This window comes from Phyllobates terribilis, unplaced genomic scaffold (assembly GCF_046119375.1).
Source record: "Phyllobates terribilis strain yellow unplaced genomic scaffold, ASM4611937v1 Scaffold_1__5_contigs__length_1240528914, whole genome shotgun sequence".
NCBI classification, from domain to species: Eukaryota; Metazoa; Chordata; class Amphibia; order Anura; family Dendrobatidae; genus Phyllobates; species Phyllobates terribilis.
In genome coordinates, this window is record NW_027362761.1 from 957,640,885 (window position 1) to 957,663,400 (window position 22,516).

General features: G+C 44.7%; 1 protein-coding gene across 1 annotated transcript in view; it reads left to right on the top strand.

Moving 5' to 3' along the window:
* The window catches only part of REELD1 (reeler domain containing 1), a 122,003-nt gene that overhangs the window by 35,124 nt on the left and 64,363 nt on the right, over nt 1-22,516 (top strand). Inside the window, exon 2 of the mRNA XM_073655946.1 lies at nt 6,843-7,062. Coding sequence (XP_073512047.1) covers nt 6,843-7,062 — 220 coding nt within the window. The remainder of the gene's footprint in view (nt 1-6,842; nt 7,063-22,516) is intronic.

The window sequence follows — 22,516 nt, forward strand, 5'->3', positions numbered from 1 at the left end:
TGTTAAGAGGAGACTTTGTGCAGCAGGCCTTCATGGTAAAATAGCTGCTAGGAAACCACTGCTAAGGACAAGCAACAGGCAGAAGAGACTTGTTTGGGCTAAAGAACACAAGGAATGGACATTAGACCAGTGGAAATCTGTGCTTTGGTCTGAGGAGTCCAAATTTGAGATCTTTGGTTCCAACCACCGTGTCTTTTTGCGACGCAGAAAAGGTGAACGGATGGACTCTACATGCCTGGTTCCCACCGTGAAGCATGGAGGTCGAGGTGTGATGGTGTGGGGGTGCTTTGCTGGTGACACTGTTGGGGATCTATTCAAAATTGAAAGCATACTGAACCAGCATGGCTACCACTGCCTCTTGCAACGGCATGCTATTTCATCCGGTTTGCGTTTAGTTGGACCATCATTTATTTTTCAACAGGACAGTGACCCCAAACACACCTCCAGGCTGTGTAAGGGCTATTTTACCAAGAGGGAGAGTGATGGGGCGCTACGCCAGATGACCTGGCCTCCACAGTCACCAGACCTGAACCCAATCGAGATGGTTTGGATTTAGCTGGCCCGCAGAGTGAAGGCAAAAGGGCCAACAAGTGCTAAGCATCTCTGGGAACTCCTTCAAGATTGTTTGAAGACCATTTCCGGTGACTACCTCTTGAATCTCATCAAGAGAATGCCAAGAGTGTGCAAAGCAGTCATCAAAGCAAAAGGTGGCTACTTTGAAGAACCTAGAATATAAGACATATTTTCAGTTGTTTCACACTTTTTTGTTAAGTATATAATTCCACATGTGTTAATTCATAGTTTTGATGCCTTCAGTGTGAATGTACAATTTTCCAAGTCATGAAAATACAGAAAAATCTTTAAATGAGAAGGTGTGTCCAAACTTTTGGTCTGTACTGTACATACTTTGCACCGTATATACATACGTGATAGGCGTGGAGGTGTGGCACAGGTGATATTCCGTTCATTGGTCGACGTTACCTTTTTATACAGCACTCATTCACTCTCTGTATGCCCCTTGACAAAGGCTGATCGCCAAAACGCGCGTCGGGGTTGGCGCGCACATGGCAGTTGCTTAAGGTAATTTTGATTTAGAGGTAATATTTATCCCTCTACGTACTGATTATGTTTACTTATACGTATTATCAAGCTTCAAAAAGCAACATATATGTATCAGATATCTGTCATGTTAATGATATTTAATGTGATCACATATACCATGTTAACTATGTTTCCAATGAAGCTATTTTCTCCACTGTCTGTTTTTCATGTATGTGCATTCATCCCAAATGTAATGTTTCAATAAAATTTGTACTATTTGTCATAATATTTGTAACGGATCATCAATTTTTTGAGCCCCCCCTTGCAGGGTAATGACTTGTATATAAGGCAAAATAAATAACCAAACCCAAAAGTACTCCTCCACACCTTGAGCTATGTTCACACGTAGCGTTTTTGATGCGTTTTTGCACTTTTGCATTGCTTTCAACATTGACAAATGCATTCACTGGGAAATGCATTCAACCTTATCTGGCCATGTGGTGTGTGAGACATGATCGGGCACATCCTGTTTCACTTATGAAGAAGGGACTCTGAAAGTCACAAAGCCTATTTTTATAGGGCTATCAGGCGGCCTTTACTGTTCTAAAAGGGCCAGCAGTCGGCCCTCGCTATTCTTAGAGAGCCATCAACCGGCTATGCTTTGTTGTTCCCATTACTAAAGAGTGGGTCTCTTATACTGTTATTGCGTATGCAGTGAGTGGCAGGTCTGCCCAAAATTTGGACGCACCCCAATACCCCTTTGAAAATTTGGACGCACCCCAATACCCCTTTGAAGAGACTTAAAGGAGGGCCTACTGAAAAAAAGGTTCATATTAGGAAGTGGGTCTCCCATACTGTTTGCCTATGCAGTGAATGAAAGGGCTGCCAAAAATTTGGACCTACTCCAATTCCCCTTGGAAGATATGTAGAGGAGAGCCTCCTGAAAAAAAATGTTCCCATTATTAGGAAGTGGGTCTCCCATTGTGTTTGCCTATGCAGTGAATGCAAGGGTTGCAAAAACTTTGGAGGCACTCCAATGCCCCTTGGAAGAGACGTAGAGGGCCTCATGAAAAAATGTTCCCATTATTAGGAAGTGGGTCTCCCATAGTGTTGGTCTATGCAGTGAATGCAAGGGTTGCCAAAAATTTGGAGACACTCCAATGCCCCTTGGAAGACACGTAGAGGAGGGCCTCCTGAAAAAAAATGTTCACATTATTAGGAAGTGGGTCTCCCATAGTGTTGGCCTATGTAATGAATGCAAGGGCTGAAAAAAAAATTGGGAGGCACTCCAATGCCCCTTGGAAGAGACGTAGAGGGCCTCATGAAAAAATGTTCCCATTATTAGGAAGTGGGTCTCCCATAGTGTTGGCCTATGCAGTGAATGCAAGGGTTGCCAAAAATTGGGAGGCACTCCAATGCCCCTTGGAAAAGACGTGGAAGAGGGCCTCATAAAAAAATGTTCCCATTAGAAAGGAGCGGGTATCCTATACTTGTAACGCCCATGCACAAGTGTATGGGCTGACAAAAATTTACCCCTGAGGGGTATACATGAAGATACTGTATAATTATTTTTTTAAGGGCATCATAAACACCCTTTAAAAAAATTATGTGGGTGTTGCATCACGTACCACAGTCACCCTGGTGATATGGTGGTGGAGGATGAGGATGAGGATGAGGATAAGAAGGAGGACAAGAGCAAATAGCCAAAATCAGGAAGCGTATACTCATGTGTGGGTGTGAAAAGGTGCATCGGAATACACCGCCCAAAAAAAGACACTGGATTTGAGCTTATGTTACGCTGCTATCATTCGGTGGTGTTGAGAAGTCTGGCCCAATCCAGCCCTTGTTCATTTTTATAAGAGTCAGCCTGTCAGCATTTTCAGTTGACAGGCGGATGCGCTTATCAGTTATAATTCCACCAGCGGCACTAAAAACCCGCTCTGATAAAATGCTAGCGGCAGGGCAGACCAGGACCTCTAAGGTGTAGAGAGCCAGTTCATTCCATGTGTCCAACTTGGATACCCAATAATTATAAGGCACAGAGGAATTACGGAGGGCATTGGTACAGTCAGCAAGGTACTCCCTCAGCATCTTCCCAAACTTTGCACTCCTTGTGAGAGTACCCCGCCCCTCAGGGCCTGTGCGATGGGAGGGACTGTGAAAACTCTCCCAGAAATTTTACAGTGTTCCCTTGCCTCTGCTGGATTGGAGTTGTGTCTCTCTCGCCTGTACTCCTTGGTTGTCCAACGAACTGTGACCTCTGCCGCCAGCGTTTTCAGATGGGAATTTTTTTAATAGTTCCGCAACAAGGGCCTTCTGGTACTGCCCTATTTTTGTAGACCTATCCGCCTCAGGAATAAGAGATATAAAGTTCTCCTTGTATCCTTGTAGCGTGGGTCTAGAAGTGTCACCAACTAGTAATGACTGTCACCCAAAATTTTGAGAACGCGAGGGTCACGGGAAAGGCAGCAAAACATAAACTCAGGCATGCGTGCCAGACTGCTAAAAGGCAAGACTTCCGTGTCCTCACCAAGGGGATGACTGACCATGCTCTCCTCCTCCTCCACCTCCTCCCTGTCCTCAGGCCATCCACGCTGAACAGACGGTATGACAGTTGTGCAGGTTGTACCGTCTATAGCGCATGAAACTAGCTCCTGTTCCTCCTCCTCATCCTCCTCTTCCTCATTGTCACCCAATCCACGTTGGGATGAGATAAGGCTGGGCTGTGTGTAATCACCCTGTATGGTTCCTTGCTCCATCTCATTGTGCTCCGCCTGCAATGCATCCTCTTTGATTGTAAGCAGAGAGCGTTTCAGAAGACAGAGAAGCGGGATGGTGACGCTAATTATGGCGTCATCGCCGCTCACCATCTTGATGGAGTCCTCAAAGTTTTGGAGGATGGTACATATGTCTGACATCCATGTCCACTCCTGAGGTCTTATGTGTGGGGTCTGAACTGAATACCAACCGCCTTGTTGATGCTGGTAGTCAACAACTGCCCTCTTCTGCTCACAAATCCTTCCTAACAGCTGCAGTTTAGAGTTAAAATGCATAAGGACATCACACACCAGTCGGTGAGCCGGAAGCTGCAAATGCTGCTGAAGCATGGCAAGGGCGGCGGAAGCTGTAGCTGACTTTCTAAAATAGGCACACAGGCGGCGTACTTTGACAAGCAGATCTGGCAGCTCCAATTAGGTTTTGAGAAAACGCTGTGTGAGCTTACCTCGCCTGAGAGTCGCCACCAGCTTCCGGTCATTGTCACACATGACCATGTCTAGCTGTAAGTTCAGCGGTGTCAGCCACAGATCTGCCTGCTCTTTCAGAGCTGTCCACAACTCTTCAGCATTGTGCGGTTTGTCACCTAAGCATATTAGCTTCAGCACAGCCTGTTGCCGCTTGGCTGAGGCAGTGCTGCAGTGCTTCCAGCTTGTAACTGAAGTGGTCATTTCGGAGATGGAGGCTGAAGAGGAGGAGGAGGCTGAGGAGGATGAGGTGCAGGAGCTGGAGACTGTGGGGCAGCCCTGATTGACCTAGGGCCCACAATCTTTGACATCGGGAGGATGTGTTCCGTCCTAAGATCCGACTGGGTCCCGACTTCCACTATGTTAACCCAGTGTGCCGTCAGCGAGATGTACCGTCCCTGCCTACAAGCACTTCTCCACGTGTCCGTGGTTAGGTGGACATTCCTAGTGACTGCATTGTTGAGGGCATCGCTAATGTTGTGGGACACATGCTTGTGTAATGCGGAGACGGCACACCAGGAGAAATTGTGGCGGCTGGGGAAAGAATACCGAAGCACGACCGCTGCCATCAGGTGGCGGAAAGCTTCAGTCTCCACGAGCCTAAAAGGCAACATTTCGAGCGCAAGCAGGCAGTCACGAAATGTAGGAATTTAGTAGTGTGGCCTGTGAGACATTGGCTGCGTATTTGCGCTTGTGTTTCAAGGACTGGGGTATGGACAACTGAACGCTGCGCTGGGACAAGGACGTGCTTGCTTATGGTGCTAGTTGAGAGTGTGCAACAACAGGTGCAGGGCAGGAGGCATCTTCGCATGCACTATGGACAGGGTATTGGCTTGCACGCACAACAGCGGAAGAAGCAGTGGTGTCACCCGCAACACTGTTCCTGGACCCTGGGGTTCGGCCCACAAAGTCGGGTGCTTTGCTGCCATGTGCCTGATCATGCTGGTGGTGGTCAGGCTGGTCGTTTTTCTTCCCCTGCTGATGCTGGCCTGGCAGGTGGTGCAAATGGCCTTTTTGGGGTTATCGGCAGAGTCTTGTGATCTCCTCTTGCCCCATTTCAAGTGGACCGGGCGAAAGGCCCGAATCTATAAATGGAAAAGTGAACAGCTCTTCGGAGTGTCCAAGTGTGGGATCAGTTGTCTCTGGGCACTCGGCATGGTGGGAGGAAGGAGTATCAGGGTGGGGAATATGCAGTCTCACGGCTACTGAGACTTGACCGTGTGGAAGACAGGGCGGTGGTCGCTAAGTGACTGGAAGCATTATCTGCTATCCAGCCAATAACCTTTTCACACTGCTCTTTGTTCAATAGTGGTGTTCTGCGGTCCCCTATTCATTGGGACAGGAAGGTCGAGCGAGAAGACCTCTCTGCATGCACCATCAACATCACGTTCAGTTCCCCGTCCCTTGCCATGTGCCTTGCTCATTTTAAATGGAGGACAATATCTTCCACTCTCACTACAAATGGCAGGATTTTCAGCGCAATTAAATGTGATCCGTGTGACGGACAAACCACAGTTTTAAATAGCTGGCCTGTAGGTAACTATTTTTAACCGCGCCGACCTCATGTCAATAAGTTCACTGACACACTGCAACAAAATTTCAATGGAGGCCAGAAATGGCAATATTTTTAGCGCAATTATATGTGATCCATGTGACGGACAAACCACAGTTTTAAATAGCTGGATTTTTAGCGCTGTATTATGGAAAGGACCTGGCTATATTCTGCAGTGCCAACAAGCAAATGGCGCAGAAAAACAGTGTTCTCTGGATTGCTTTTTACACAAATAATCAAGATTAAGATAAAAAAAAAATATTCCTGACCCCTTATACCTGGGCCTATTTCTACAAATATCTGTAAAAGCACCAGCAGACAGAACTGCAATGGACCCTCTTGCTATGTGCACTGCAGTCTGCTATATACCCTGCCTGCCTGCCTAGTACTGATATCTCTGCACCTGGATTAGTCCTCAGAAAGACTGTTAGTTGAGATGGATATGTAGAGAATCTTGTAGAATACCTACACTAACTAATAAACAAGCAAATCTCTCCCTAGCTCAGCAGCACCTCTCCCTACACTGCCTGATTGCAGAGTAGACGGTGACGAGCACGGCGGCGCCAGGTCTGATATAGACCTGATTGCACTGTGCGGCCAGCCAATCACTGTAATGCCACAACCAACATGGATGCGGCATTACAGTGTGTGGCAGACAATCCCTGCATGTTGATTGGAACTCTAAAGAGCGCCAAACATGCAGGGAGGGGACCCTAGCTCCCGCCGAGCAACCCCTGAAATACTCGGCGAGCGCCGAGCATCTCGAGCAGTGAGATGCTCGGGCGAGCACCGAGCAGTAGGGAGCATGCTCGCTCATCACTAATGAAAATGCAAAAATGAGAATTGGTTGAGACCATGGGTGGTTAATGTCGATTGTAATGGAAATGTGTTTCGATTTAGGTTCAGTATATGTTGCTGGATGCTTGTCATGTTGCCTGTGTTGATCATACTCAATAAATAGAAATATACATTTTGTGATATTAATAAATGTTCTCTGCTTTCTCAAGGTGAAAGATTTCCTGAAGTGTAGATTGTGGGGACTTGTGTGGATCTACATCAGCCTTGGTTTTAATTCATACTCTTCGGCATTCTCTCATGGTGGAAGCCTTGCTGCTTGCTTAGACATGAAGCCAAAACACATTCGAGCTTTGCCACAGAACCCAAAGAAGAACTATGTCAGCTTATATACCAATCGGTCTTTTTACACACCGGGAGAAAAAGTCCCTGGTAACTAGTCGGTGGTTGATTTTTTTTTAAAAAAATGGTTGGTCCACAATGAACATTTATCACCTATCCGCAGAAAAATAAAATCAGCACCAATTACTAGAATCTTGTTCCTCCTAACTGCATAACACATTAGGAGTATTAATAATGTGGCAGTTGAGCATGCATCTTGTTGCTTCAGTCATTGTATCTGGGGTTGTCGTAAACAGCCATGGTTGAGCATGCACTATACTGATCCATTTAGTGACTATGGACCAGATTTAAACAGCTGAGCTCTGTACTTGAGTGTTTCTGACAGCCGCATAGACATTGAATAGAATGGCATGGCACATAGTCAACTGGAGCACCGTCTACACTTTTCTTCACTGCAGTACTGCAATCGGTAGGGGTTCAAGAAGTTGGGCACCAAGAATTAGATATTTTTTTTAACATACTGTTAATTAATGTTTTTTTCAACTCCAATTTTAACACTATTGTGATCAAATTGAAATATACATTCTTCAACATTTAAATTGCAACACCAAGTAGGAAAAGTTATGGAATTATAGAGATCACAGTATCGAAAGACATCTTAATAATATGCAAATAATGAAAAATTGAAACAAAACTTTAAGCACATCTCGATTTATTCAGTATTGAGCATGAGTGTCACATGCAGAAATATACACACTTTCAGACAGAGGGGTAGCTAGGGGTTCTGCTGAGGGGGTGCAAAACATCGGCCCCTAACTGGTAATCCTGATTACAAATATGATGGTCAGCCTAATCGTAGGTATAGGGGAACCTCAGCAGATGACCACGCTGTTACTGGAAAAGAATCTTTAGAACGACCAAGATCTATATTACCGCCATATGGTAACCATATAATGGTAGGTACCAGTCCTGCAGAAGATATGAGATCACAGCACAGTTATAGATAGTGGCTTACAGCTGATGTTTCTTACGGAGTTGTTCACTTTTCCCGTGTTTTCCATGTGACCCAGACAGACATGAAAACTTCTCCAGCCTCAACTCTTCTGCAGAGATTACAAAAAAGACACATTTGACTTTTCACATTTACAGCATCGTCCCCATCTATTTCCAACCTGCCCAAACTCCTCATCCTGCTGATACCCCAATACTGAGCCACTGCTGCCGTGTCCATATTACTGTACCTGCTGTGTGGTACAATAACGACTCCTCTTGCTGCCCCACATAATAATACCCACCACTGTGCACCTTACATAGCAATAACGCCTCCTTTGTGCCCTCTAGATGGCAAAATTGCCTCCTAGAAAATATTAATGCCTACTGCAGTTGCCCTAGAAAGCAGGTCCACCTTTTGACCCTAGCAAGTAACAATGCCCCCTGTACACCTTTAACGGTCACAGTACTCTGCGTGCTCCTATAACAATAATGCTTCCTAAGTGCCCACTGAACATCTAATAATGTCTCCTGAGTCCCCGAATGTACAGCTCCTCTATATACATTATGATGGGCCCACAGCTCCCCTAATCACAGCTCCAGTATATAGAATATGATGTTCCAACAACTGCCGTCTACACAGTACAATGGGCCCATAGCTCCCCTATACACAGTATGGTGGTGGCACAGCTCCGCTATGCACAGTATGGTGGGACCACAGCTCCCCTAAACACAGTATAATGGGCCCTCCGCTCTGCTGTACACAGTATAATGGGCCCACAGCTCTCCTACGCATAGTATGATGTCCTCACTGCTCCCCCAAGACACAGTATAATGACCCCCACAGTAGCCCTCAGTCTGTATAATGTCCTGCACATTAACCCCCAAACTGTATAATCGCCCCCACAGTAGCTCCCAAACTGTATAATGGCCCCCACATTAGCTCCCAAACTGTATAATGGCCTTCTACATTAGCACCCAAACTGTATAATGGCCTCCACAATATCCCCAAAACTGTATAGTGGCCCCATGCATTAGTCTCCAAGCTGTATAATGGCCCCCAAATTAGCTCTCACACTGTATTGTGGCCCCTGCTAATGGCCCCCACACTGTATAATGGCCTCACATTAGTCCCCAAGCTGTATAATGGCTTCTGCATTAGTCCAAAAGTTGTATAATGGCACACATATTAGCCCCCACACTGTATAATGACCCCCACATTTGTCACCAAATTGTATAATGGCCCCTGCCACTAGCATAGCTACCAGTGGGACAGAGGTGGTGGTGACCCTGGGCGCCGCGCTCTCAGGGGCCCACCCGGAGCTACGCCAGTGTAACACTCGATGGCCCTGCCCGGCGGCCGCTGTCGGGCCCCTGAGCGGGCGGGGGGTCAGGCGTCAACGCAAGTTCAGCGATGAGAGAGGGAGCGCGACGCTCCCTCTCTCATCAGTCCCCCCTGCGTCTGATGCCACTGACAACATCACTTGGCACCCGGCCCGCTGTTGTGAGATGTGCGGGCGCTCGGAGCAGCGGGGGAAAGAGGAGGAGAGGTGAGTATTGTGTTTATTTTTTTTTTCCTATGGGGTGCATTATACTATAGTCTGCCTATGGGGTGCATTATACTACAGACTGCCTATGGGGTGCATTATACTATAGTCCAGGGGCGGACACAGACTGTAGTGGGCCCCTGTGCAAGAAATTTTGGGGGGCCCCCCCTGCCCTTCATAAGGCAACAAAGTTATGTAAACATAACCCCCCATGTGCATCTCTCACCCCCCCATGTGCAGCTCTCATCCCACCCATGTGCAGCTCTCACCCCCCGTGCATCTCTCATCCCCCCCATGTGCATCTCTCATCCCCCCATGTGCATCTCTCATCCCCCTCCGTGCATCTCTCATCCCCCCCATGTGCATCTCTCATCCCCCCCATGTGCATCTCTCATCCCCCCCATGTGCATCTCTCATCCCCCCCCATGTGCATCTCTCATCCCCCCCATGTGCATCTCTCATCCCCCCCCCCATGTGCATCTCTCATCCCCCCCCATGTGCATCTCTCATCCCCCCCCATGTGCATCTCTGATTCCCCCCACTCCTAGTTAATTAATTGTATTTAAAAAAAATAAAACTTGTTATACTTACCCCCATGCAATCCCTGCAGAATCCTGGCGCTCGTCCACGTCGCTGCCACCAGGTTCTCCTGACGTTCGGCCATGTGACGGCGCCACATACATAGCCATCAGCTTTTGTTTTGGCCAAAAGATTTTTAAAGCCGCCACCACGATAAGGTAGACTCTTCTGGGCGGGCCCTACTCTAACCTATTAAAATTTTCTTAAAATATCCAATACTCTTTTTAGATATATTTTTATTTAGTTTTCTTTAAGGGAATGTGTCATATACATTTTTTTTTTAAATGACCAATAATACCACATACAGGGAATACCGCCACACCATGACCAGACCACATATTACCACAACATAGTGACCGAATAATACCACACAGAAGGGAGAAAAACTGCCACACCATGACCAGACCACATATTACCACTACATTACTAATATTACCACCACATTACTAATATTACCATAAGTGTCATTATACACGGGAGCTCTATACATGGTATGTATAACGTAAGTGTCCAGGTAATCTAGTGATCACCAGTGAAATTATACACAGGAGCTCTGTATATAGTGTCAGTGTACAGGTAATACAGTGACATTATACACAGGAGCTCTGTATATAGTGTACAGGTAATACAGTGATCATCAGTGACATTATACACAGGAGCTCTGTATATAGTGTCAGTGTACAGGTAATACAGGGATCACCAGTGACATTATACACAGGAGCTCTGTATATAGTGTCAGTGTACAGGTAATACAGTGATCACCAGTGAAATTATACACAGGAGCTCTGTATATAGTGTCAGTGTACAGGTAATACAGTGATCACCAGTGACATTATACACAGGAGCTCTGTATATAGTGTCAGTGTACAGGTAATACAGTGATCACCAGTGACATTATACACAGTGTACATGTAATAGACTGACTCACCGGTGACGTCTCTAGGTGAAGTCCTTCATCTTCGCTTTTCTCCTTCATCCAGCACAGACCGCCATCACTCGTCTCTGCATAAAATAACACAGTTATCTAGAGCACATTCCCCAACTTCTACATTACGCAGCTGAATACAGACGTGCATCCACCATCAATATATGGTTAGTTATTAGGCAACCTACCATTCCAAATATAAATTGTAATCCACCACTGTGCCCCCATTAACTGTAAATAGGCACTTAATATATAATTTAATTAAAACCTCTACTCTTTCCGCCAATTTGTTACCAGTCACACTCCTGCATCCGCAACGCCCCCTACTCTATACTTCCTGCTCCCCGCATTCAATATTTACATGCACCCCCTGCCCCAATTCATTATATCATGTCCGTGCTCTCCCCACCCCATCATCATTTATCATTTACTCTCCCCCACCCCACATTCGTTATGTGCCCCTCTCTCATCCCCCTCCCCCACATGTGCCCCTCTCTCATCCCCCTCCCCCACATGTGCCCCTCTCTCATCCCCCTCCCCCACATGTGCCCCTCTCTCATCCCCCTCCCCCACATGTGCCCCTCTCTCATCCCCCTCCCCCACATGTGCCCCTCTCTCATCCCCCTCCCCCACATGTGCCCCTCTCTCATCCCCCTCCCCCACATGTGCCCCTCTCTCATCCCCCTCCCCCACATGTGCCCCTCTCTCATCCCCCTCCCCCACATGTGCCCCTCTCTCATCCCCCTCCCCCACATGTGCCCCTCTCTCATCCCCCTCCCCCACATGTGCCTCTCCCATCTCATCCCCCTCCACCACATGTGCATCTCCCATCTCCCCCCCCCCACACACATGTGCATCTCCCATCTCCCCCCCCACCACACACATGTGCATCTCCCATCTCCCCCCCACACACACATGTGCATCTCCCATCTCCCCCCCCCCACACACACACACATGTGCATCTCCCATCTCCCCCCCCACACACACACATGTGCATCTCCCATCTCCCCCCCCCACACACACACACATGTGCATCTCCCATCTCCCCCCCCCACACACACACACACATGTGCATCTCCCATCTCCCCCCCCACACACACATACACACACACACACACACATGTGCTTCTCCCATCTCTCCACTCCTAGTTAATTGTATTTTAAAAAAAATAAAACTTGTTATACTTACCCCCATGCGATCCCTGCAGAATCCTGGCGCTCGTCCAAATCGCTGACAGCAGGTTCTCCTGACTTCCGGCCATGTGACGGCACCGTCACATGACCGGAAGTCAGGGGAATCATCAAGGCGCTGCTGCAACAGCGCAGCTCAGCGCTGAAATGTCCCGGACCCGGCGCATAGCATGGGGCCCCGGAGAGAGACGCACAAGAGGGGGGCCCCCGAGGGGGCCCCTACCGGCCGGGCCCCATACTGGAGTCAGGGCAGTCATGCCCTGATGGCGGCCCTGCTGGAGGCTGGAGGGGCCCCCTCTCCCTCGGGGCCCCCGTTCAATGAACCGGCTGCACGGGCGGTAGTTCCGCCCCTGCTATAGTCTGCCTATGGGATGCATTATACTATAGTCTGCCTATGGGGTGCATTATGCTATAGTCTGCCTATGGGGTGCATTATGCTATAGTCTGCCTATGGGGTGCATTATACTATAGTCTGTCTATGGGATGCATTATACTATAGTCTGCCTATGGGGTGCATTATACTATAGTCTGCCTATGGGGTGCATTATACTATAGTCTGCCTATGGGGTGCATTATACTATAGTTTGCCTATGGGGGTGCATTATACTATATCGAGGTGCATTATACTATATGGAGGCCTATGGGGGTGCATTATACTATATGGAGGACTATGGGGAGTGCATTATACTATATGGAGGACTATGGGGAGTGCATTATACTATATGGAGGACTATGGGGAGTGCATTATACTATATTGAGGACTATGGGGAGTGCATTATACTATATGGAGGCCTATGGGGGTGCATTATACTATATAGAGTCTGCCTATGGAGGTGCAGTATACTATATATAGGCTATTTATACAGAGTGGGGATTTCAGTTGGGGTTATACAGTGTGAGAGATAATGTGGGGTCTCTGCACAGTGTGGGGGCCATCAGACAGTGTGGGAGATAATGTGGGGTCTCTGCACAGTGTGGGGGCCATCATACAATGTGGGAGCCATCAGTCTGGAGACTACTAAGGGCTCTGTATACTGTGTGGGGGGTACCATACAGTGAGGGGGCATTATATTGTGTATAAGAGAGCATCATACTGTGTAGAGGGGAGCTGTTCATGGGTGAGACTCAGGCATTACTAAATGTTAAGTGGGCACTTATCGTTACAGGGGAACTCAGGTTATTGTGACTGTCAAAGGGGCACACAGAGGGCATTATTACTTTTTAGGGGGCAAAATGTGGGCTCTGTTTTCTAGGGCACTTGCATACGGCATTACTATATTCTAGAGGTTGGTTTTACCATCTAGAGAGCACACAGCAGGTGCAGTAATAGGGACACATACAGCAAGAGAGGCTCAGTATTGGATTATCAGCAGGATGAGGAGTTTGTGCAGGTTGGGAATAGATGGGGACTGTGCCTGAATTGTAAGGAGTCAAATGTATCTTTGTTGTGATCTCTGCAGATGAGTCCTGGATGGAGAAGTTGTCGTGTCGGTCTGGGCCAGATGGAAAAGACAGGAAAAGTGAACAATTTAATCAGAAAGAACGTCAGCTGTAAGTCACTATATAACTGTGCTGTGATCTCTTATATGTTCTGCAGGACTGGCATCTATCAATATATGTCACCATATGGCGGTAATATCAGTGCTAGTCTTTGCATAGAGATTATTTTCAGTAACAGCGCGGCATCTGCTGAGGTTCTCCTACATCCACTATCTGGGTGCGCCATCATAGTTGTAATCAGGGTTACCTAGTTAGGGGCCCATTCAGAAGTTTTGCCGCCCTGAATCAAAACCCTAGGTACGCCTCTGGCCCCTGCATTCGTCCCCAAACTGTATAATGGCCCCCACATTAGTCCTCAAGCTGTATAATGGTGCCCACATTAGTCCTCAAGCTGTATAATGGTCCCCGCATTAGTCCCCAAGCTGTATCATGGCTCCCGCATTAATCCCTAAGCTGTATAATGGCCCCCGATTAGTCCCCAAACTGTATAATGGCCCCTGCATTAGTCCTCAAGCTGTATAATGGCCCCCACATTAGTCCTCAAGCTGTATAATGGTCCCTGCATTAGTTCCCAAGCTATATAATGGTTCCTGCATTAGTCCACAAGCTTCATAATGGCCCTTGCATTAGTCCACAAGCTGTATAATGGACCCTGCATTAGTCCCCAAGCTGTATAATGGCCCCTACAATAATCCCTAAAATGTATGAGGGCCCCCTTTACACTGTTCCAGGTTCCCCACACTAAGTATAAAGGTCCTCCATTGTTTATGATGGCCCATTGAAAAAAAATTCATATGCTCAATTAACCCAGGATCCTGACAAGTCCAGTGGCAAGGCGTTCATAGAATGCCAAAGTCCCTGTGCAACGTAATGACATCACTATGCCGGGGCTCTGACAGCCTGTGCGTGTGTCAGCTCCTCGGCCACTCTGTAGACCACATTCAAAGTGACCTGCGGTCTACAGAATGGAGAGGGTAGTGCAAGGAGACCATGTCCACCACACAGCTTAACTGTTTCGGCACGCTATGCATGCTGATGATTTAAGAGTAGATTAGATCCGAGTGGGCCCCTCTGCTCCCCCGGGAGCTACACAACTGCTTACACACTTTTGCATGCTATAAGTGAGGTAATTAATGGTTGTCTGATAAATGTTCCGTCACTCTGAATATACTTGGACACACAAATCATTAGAATCCGCTACTGTCAGCTAACTTTGCATTTTCTATGGAAACATGTATAAGCCATGCAGGCTGTTCATAGTAGTATGAGCAACATGTTGCCTGGCGTTGTTGTGTTGAAAAATGGCTCCTGGGACAGTCCTGGGAGAAATGACAGTATCACTGGTTCCATGACCAAATCAATGTAACGACAACCTATTAGTGTACCTAGAATGAAGACTGTAGAAGTCCGGCTACCATACATTATGCCACATCACACCATAATCCCTGGAGTAGGAACAGTGTGACGTTCCCTTGTGGAGACTCTTCTTGGAATTGCTTATGTGGTCTTGACAGATTTGAAGAATGGCTCATAGTGATCCATTCTGTACTACAAGTGAAATTAGACATCACATACCAAGTCTAATGCATCAAACAGTGTCTTCACAAACCATCAGAAAGCGTTTGCGCGACATTGGGCTATGAGTCAGATGCCCAGCTACAGGTGTTCCATTGACCTCTTGCTAGCGCTCTCAAAGGCTATCATGGTGCAGTGCAAAATGGAGGCTGGAATGAAGGGATATCCTCTCCAGTGTTGAGTTCCACTTTTTTCTTGGACAGAATGATTGCTAGAGATTGATCTGGAGACCACATGGGCAACAACAAAAAGAGGCCTTCATGAGGTAATGTGAAAGGGTACTAGGAACCGTTTTTCAACAGACAACATCAAGCAACATCTTTCTCATACAAGATACTGGGAGAAGACTACATGGCCTGCAGCTGCGTCTCCACACTTGTCTTCATAGCCTGTATCATCCCCAGACTTGTCTCCCATCGAGCACGTCTGGGATGTCGCCAGTTGCAAAGGGAGCTGCCAGCAGTGGATCTTGATTATTTGCATGCCCAAGTGGATTTATAGTGGCAGAACATTATTCAATCAGCCATTAATGACCTAATTGATAAACTGCCAAGGTGTGTAAGTGCATGTATTTCCATATGTTTATCCATCCTGTGATTTCCAAAACTCTATGGCTTTTCCCTCTAGGTGTTGCAATTTAATTGTTGAGGAACCTGTGTGTATATATATATATATATATATATATATATACAGTGCCTACAAGTAGTATTCAACCCCCTGTAGATTTAGCTGGTTTGATAAGATGCAAATAAGTTAGAGCCTTCAAACTGCAAACGAGAGTAGGTTTTATGAACAGAAGCATAAATCTTACAAACCAAAAAGTTATGTTGCTCAGTTGAATTTTATTGAATTTTAAACATAAAAGTGTGGGTCAATTATTATACAACCCCTATGTTTAATATTTTGTGGAATAACCCTTGTTTGCAATTACAGCTAATAATCGTCTTTTATAAGACCTGATCAGGCCGGCACAGGTCTGTGGAGTTATCTTGGCCCACTCCTCCATGCAGATCTTCTCCAAGTTATCTAGGTTCTTTGGGTGTCTCATGTGGACTTTATTCTTGAGCTCCTTCCACAAGTTTTCAATTGGGTTAAGGTCAGGAGACTGACTAGGCCACTCCAACACCTTGACTTTTTCCCTCTTGAACCAGGCCTTGGTTTTCTTGGCTGTGTGCTTTGGGTCGTTGTCTTGTTGGAAGATGAAATTACGACCCATCTTAAGATCCTTGATGGAGGAGTGGAGGTTCTTGGCCAAAATCTCCAGGTAGGCCGTGCTATCCATCTTCCCATGGATGCGGACCAGATGGCCAGGCCCCTTGGCTGAGAAACAGCCCCACAGCATGATGCTGCCACCACCATGCTTGACTGTAGGGATGGTATTCTTGTATATATTTATATACAGTGCCTACAAGTAGTATTCAACCCCCTGCAGATTTAGCTGGTTGACACATGCGGAATTAACTTGGCATTGTGACATTTGTACTGTAGATCAGCCTGGAAGTAAGAAATGCACTGCAGCAAATTTTTTATTTATTTTTTTATTTTTTTAAAACGTTAAAAGTTAATTCAGAGTGTCATTTATTATTCAACCCCTCAAACCACAAGAATTCTGTTTGGTCCCCCTAAAGTATTAAGAAGTAGTTCAGGCACCAAGAATAATGAGCTTCACATGTGTGGATTAAAGATCTCTTTTGCCAGCCTTTTCTGACTATTTAAGACCCTCCCCAAACTTGTGAACAGCACTCAGACATGGTCAACATGGGAAAGACAAAGGAGCATTCCAAGGCCATCAGAGACAAGATCGTGGAGGGTCACAAGGTTGGCAAGGGGTACAAAACCCTTTCCAAGGAGTTGGGCCTACCTGTCTCCACTTTTGGGAGCATCATCCGTAAGTGGAAGGCTTATGGAACTACTGTTAGCCTTCCACGGCCTGGACAGCCTTTGAAAGTGTCCTCCCGTGCCGAGGCCAGGCATGTCCGAAGAGTCAAGGCTAACCCAAGGACAACAAGGAAGGAGCTCCGGGAAGATCTCATGGCAGTGGGGACATTGGTTTCAGTCAATACCATAAGTAACGTATTCCACCGCAATGGTCTCCGTTCCAGACGAGCCTGTAAGGTACCTTTACTTTCAAAGCGTCATGTCAAGGCTCGTCTACAGTTTGCTCATGATCACTTGGAGGACTCTGAGACAGACTGGTTCAAGGTTCTATGGTCTGATGAGACCAAGATCGAGATCTTTGGTGCCAACCACACACGTGACGTTTGGAGACTGGATGGCACTGCATACGACCCCAAGAATACCATCCCTACAGTCAAGCATGGTGGTGGCAGCATCATGCTGTGGGGCTGTTTCTCAGCCAAGGGGCCTGGCCATCTGGTCCGCATCCATGGGAAGATGGATAGCACGGCCTACCTGGAGATTTTGGCCAAGAACCTCCGCTCCTCCATCAAGGATCTTAAGATGGGTCGTAATTTCATCTTCCAACAAGACAACGACCCAAAGCACACAGCCAAGAAAACCAAGGCCTGGTTCAAGAGGGAAAAAGTCAAGGTGTTGGAGTGGCCTAGTCAGTCTCCTGACCTTAACCCAATTGAAAACTTGTGGAAGGAGCTCAAGAATAAAGTCCACATGAGACACCCAAAGAACCTAGATAACTTGGAGAAGATCTGCATGGAGGAGTGGGCCAAGATAACTCCACAGACCTGTGCCGGCCTGATCAGGTCTTATAAAAGACGATTATTAGCTGTAATTGCAAACAAGGGTTATTCCACAAAATATTAAACATAGGGGTTGTATAATAATTGACCCACACTTTTATGTTTAAAATTTAATAAAATTCAACTGAGCAACATAACCTTTTGGTTTGTAAGATTTATGCTTCTGTTCATAAAACCTACTCTCGTTTGCAGTTTGAAGGCTCTAACTTATTTGCATCTTATCAAACCAGCTAAATCTGCAGGGGGTTGAATACTACTTGTAGGCACTGTATATATATATATATATATATATATATATATATATATATATATATATATATATATATAGTTGAAACCAGAAGTTTACATACACTATATAAAAAGACATATATGCATGTTTTTCTCAATATCTCAAATGAAATCAGAATAAGCCTTTCCCGTTTTAGGTCAATTAGGATTGCCATACTTTTTAATATTTGCCAAGTGCCAGAATAATGAGAAAGAGAGAATGTTTTAAGGCATTTTTATTACTTACTGCAAAGTCAAAAGTTTACATACATTTCATTAGTATTTGGTACCATTGCTCTTAAACTGAGTGACTTGGGTCAAACTTTTGGGATATCCTTCCACAAGCTTCTCACAATAGTTTGTCGGAATTTGGGCCCATTCCTCCTGACAAAACTGGTGTAACTGATCCAGGTTTGTAGGTCGCCTTACTCGCACCTGCCTTTTCAGCTTTGCCCATAAATTTTCAATAGGATTCAGATCAGGGCTTTGTGATGGCCACTTCAAAACATTGACTTTGTTATCCTTAAGCCACTTTGCTACCATCTTGGCAGTATGCTTCGGGTAATTGTCCATTTGGAAGACTTATTTCCGCCCAAGCTTTAACTTCCTGGCTGATGTCTTGAGATGTTGCTTCAGTATTGTCACATAATCTTCTTTTCTCATGATGCCATCTATTTTGTGAAGTGCACCAGTCTTTCCTGCAGCAAAACAAACCCATGTGACATGTGTCTTTTTATATAGTGTATGTAAACTTCTGGTTTCAACTGTATATTCAGTATATACATACAGTGGGGGAAATAAGTATTTGATCCCTTGCTGTTTTTGTAAGTTTGTCCACTGACAAAGACATGAACAGTCTATAATTTTAAGGGTAGGTTAATTTTAACATTGAGAGATAAAATATCCCCCAAAAAATAAAGAAAATCTCATTGTATAAATTAGATAAATTGTTTTGCATTTTACAGTGAGAAATAAGTATTTGATCCAAACAACACTTAATACTTGGTGGCAAAACCCTAGTTGGTAAGCACAGTAGTCAAACGTTTTTTGTAGTTGATAATGAGGGTTGTGCACATGTCAGGAGGAATTTTGGTCCACTCCTCTTTGCAGATCATCTCTAAATCATTAAGATTTTGAGGCTGTTGCTTGGCAACTCGGAGCTTCAACTCCCTCCATAAGTTTTCTATGGGATTAAGGTCTGGAGACTGGCTAGGCCACTCCATGACCTTACTGTGCTTCTTTTTGAGCCACTCCTTTGTTGCCTTGGCTGTATGTTTTGGGTCATTGTCTTGCTGGAAGACCCAGCCACGACCCATCTTCAATGCTCTTACTAAGGGAAGGAGGTTGTTGGCCAAAATCTCGCGATACATGACCCCATGCATCTTCCCTTCAGTACCGTGCAGTCATCATGTCTCCTTTGCAGAAAAGCACCCCCAAAGTATAATGCTTCCCCCACCATGCTTCACAGTTGGGACGATGTTTTTAGGGTTTTACTCATCCTTCTTCTTCCTCCAAACACGACGAGTTGAGTTAATGTCAAAGAGCTCAATTTTTGCATCATTTGACCACAGCACCTTCTCCCAATAACTCACAGAATCATCCAGGTGTTCATTGGCAAACTTCAGACGGGCGTGCACATGTGCCTTCTTGAGCAGGGGGGAACTTGTAGGCACTGCAGGATTTTAAACCTTTAAGGAGTAATGTGTTACCAATGGTTTTCTTGGTGACTGTGGTTCCAGCTGCCTTGAGATCATTAACAAGTCCCCCCGTGTAGTTTTAGGCTGATCTCTCACCTTCCTCATGATCAAGGATACCCCATGAGGTGAGATTTTGCATGGTGCCCCAGATCGATGTTGATTGACAGTCATTTTGTATTTCTTCCATGTTCTTACTATTGCACCAACAGTTGTCTCCTTCTCACCCAGCACGTTACTTATGGTTTTGTAGCCCATTCCAGCTTTGTGCAGGTCTATAATCTTGTCCCTGACATCCTTAGAAAGCTCTTTGGTCTTGCCCATGTTGTAGAGGTTAGAGTCTGACTGATTAATTGAGTCTGTGGACAGGAGTCTTTTATACAGGTGACTATGTAAGACAGCTGTCTTTAATGCAGGTAACGAGTTGATTAGGAGCGTCTAACTGGTCTGTAGGAGCCAGAACTCATAATGTTTTTTGGGGATCAAATACTTATTTCTCACTGCAAAATGCAAAAAAATGTATCTAATTTATACAATGTGATTTTCTTGATTTTTTTGGGATATTCTATCTCTCAATATTAAAATTAACCTACCCTTAAAATTATAGACTGTTCATGTCTTTGACAGAGGGCAGACTTACAAAAATAGCAAGGGATCAAATACTTATTTCCCCCACTGTATGTAAATATATATGTATATATGTAAAGAGTGAGAGAGATACAGATGTACATATATATGTTTGTTTTACTCACTATTGTAAATTATATAATCTCCAAAAAGGAGAGAAAAATCTTATTATTTTATCAAATATTTATTAGCCTTCACAATAGAAACACAACAGTGAAATAACTTTGATATCAGCTTGATAATAAAATAGGAAAATTGTCCACATTCGTTCCGGTTGGAAAACTGGGCTACAGAAGTTGTCACACTAGATTATTGTGTGCTCATTGTTTCTATGTTGCAAAGATGTAGAATTGTGACTGTTCTAAATGTGATGTACCTAATGTAATGCCACCCAAAACTCAGGGACCCAGTGTAGATGCATTTCATGGAAAGTTATAATATTAACCATTACTGTTTGAAAGATGTTTTCAAATCATCTAAAGAAATATTATCCTAACTTTTCCAACTCCATATATATATTTTGGGAGAATTATTGCTCATCACAAAATTGTGTACTCCATTGTTGAATGAGTTTACATCATTGGCATCCTTTACAATGATGAACGACGTTCTGCACCTCCTCACTCAGCATTGCTGCCAACCACTAATTAACATCTGACAGTATTTTCTCAGTAGTTGTTGGCAAAAATAACCTTTCCTATTTATGCTGTTAAATATATAGATGACACATCATTGTTCTGCATGTCCCAAATCAATAAATGATCCTTGTGCCAGTGACAGGTATTAAACTCCGATAGCACTAAAGACTAGACCAATGGCCACTGTACAAATTGCAGGACAGCCTATAGCTAGTTATATTACATCAGTCTAATATGAGCCTTGCATTTTCACTTGATGAATTGTAATGTTATTTTGGTTCAGTATTCACAAGAGAACTGACCATATAAAGTGCAACAAATAAAGGTGAAGAGAAATGATAAAATCAGTGACATTATCATCATTGATCTATATATTAGAAGGGGACTTATATTCATTAAAACGCACCTTTAGTGAAAAAAACAACTATGCTTTATAGAATAGTGCCCTTGTAAAGCCTTTCCTTTGAAATTTCATCGGTTTATACTGCAGTCTTTATTTTCTTTTAATTAGTGTCTATGCTGCTATGATCCCAGGGCTTTATTAGCTACCAAGATTCTTCTGCTTGCACACATATTGCTTGGTATTCCATTTGGGGAAGATTTTATCTGCAATATGTTTCTTACAGAAGAAAGTAAAGGATTGCAGTATTGTCAATTGACTAAGGATTCTTAGTAATCCGAAACGCGTAAGACTATACACATGCGTTTTTAATTTTTTTTTATATCATGTTGTTTAATTATTATAGGCTATATCGTTTTTAATTTTTCTACGGTGCTGGATCCCTTTCTTTTTTTTATTTGGATTCCAGTCACCTAAGGACACCGGCCTTAAGTCTTTTTTCCGAGCATCGTTTCAGGATTATTTGCATTTTTCTATGGGATGGTGCAATAACCTATTTTTTCTTTGTTTTTTGGTCTCATTATAACCTGACATGGTTTTGCACATATCCTTAATAAACTTTGCAGCAATCAAATGTTTACCATTAAATATGACTTCATACATTTACAAGAAAACAAAGCAAGTTGTCAGAATAGATGTAAATATTTGCAACAGTTTCCTTATTCCGTTATATAGATCTGCGATTGACTTCCTTTATATGAAAATGTATACATTAACATATACAGGAACATATGCTATAAAGTATAGCTATTAGGATGTATATGTCAGATCAAGGGACAAAATATAACATGTGTGTGAGTATAATGCAGTGCAGTTTGTGTTTTTCCCAAAGGTTTTACTTGTGAGTTTGATGAGATAACACAACAATATGAAAAAAAAATTGCATGTAAAAGA